At 43.9% G+C, this 880-nt stretch overlaps 1 protein-coding gene across 1 annotated transcript in view; it reads right to left on the bottom strand.

Moving 5' to 3' along the window:
• Positions 1-578, bottom strand: part of SPAST (spastin) — a 40,081-nt gene extending 39,503 nt beyond the window's left edge. Inside the window, exon 1 of the mRNA XM_026844594.1 lies at positions 567-578. Within this exon, the coding sequence (XP_026700395.1) occupies positions 567-578 (12 nt within the window). The remainder of the gene's footprint in view (positions 1-566) is intronic.
• Positions 579-880: the final 302 nt, after the last annotated feature.

The following is an 880-nucleotide window of genomic DNA, read 5'->3' as shown; positions in this document are numbered from 1 at the left end:
CAGGCTTTGGGTGGAATCCCAACAGGAGAATGAAACCAGAAATATTCCGCTCAAAACAAAGGTGCCAGCTCTTCTGGCCTGTCGATCTCTGGTATATAAGGCTGGGCCCACTCACAGCGACTTTGGAAGCCTCACCTATGGGTGGAGGCACCGCGTAGGATTTCCCACTTGCCGGGACAGGCTCTGCAAACCCTCTCTGTAACCGGGGCTGCCCAGCCACTGCGGGTCTGGGTGATGGTAATATATGCAAGAGGTCATGTATTTTTCTTAATCTCTATTCTCTCTCTCATGTAGTAATGATTTGATGCATTACCCTGTATTTTCCTCTTTGCTGCTTTAAGTGCACTATTGTGCCTTTTCTTGCTGCATGTTTTCTGTGTTACACTGTTGATCTGAGGAAAGCAAAGAAAAAAAAGAAAAAAAAATATCAACAAAGTTGTGGGGCCCCTTAAAAAACGCTAGCCCTCGGGCAATGTTAATTAGATAACATTCTAACAGAAAACAGGATGGTAAACTAATCCCTGTCTCTGAGATAAAGGGGGAGCCATACCAGCTAAAGGACTTACTTCCTGGGACATCTTGTTAGACACAAAAGTTCCAATTAACAAAACAAACAGGTAAAAAGCTGACTCTACAACCTGGAGAGGAACCAAAGGGCCAGAGAGCATGCTCAGGAAGCAAAGTTGAAACTCTCATGAAGAGGAAGGAGACATCTGGACTTTGCTGAACAGCAGGACACCGTGAAGAGGACCACATAATTATTCAAGGGGAGAAGTATAATAATCACACCTATTCCCCGAACTAATTGTAATAACCCAGCCCTTCCTAATGAATATGTATGTTTGTTGTAATAAATATCTGGCTACTTGTCAGAGACGGT

The sequence above is a fragment of the Athene cunicularia genome (assembly GCF_003259725.1).
Source record: "Athene cunicularia isolate RWA chromosome 3 unlocalized genomic scaffold, athCun1 chr3_part1, whole genome shotgun sequence".
In the NCBI taxonomy this organism is placed as follows: Eukaryota; Metazoa; Chordata; class Aves; order Strigiformes; family Strigidae; genus Athene; species Athene cunicularia.
The sequence above is the reverse complement of the archived record's forward strand: the minus strand, read 5'-3'. Positions and strand labels throughout refer to the sequence as shown.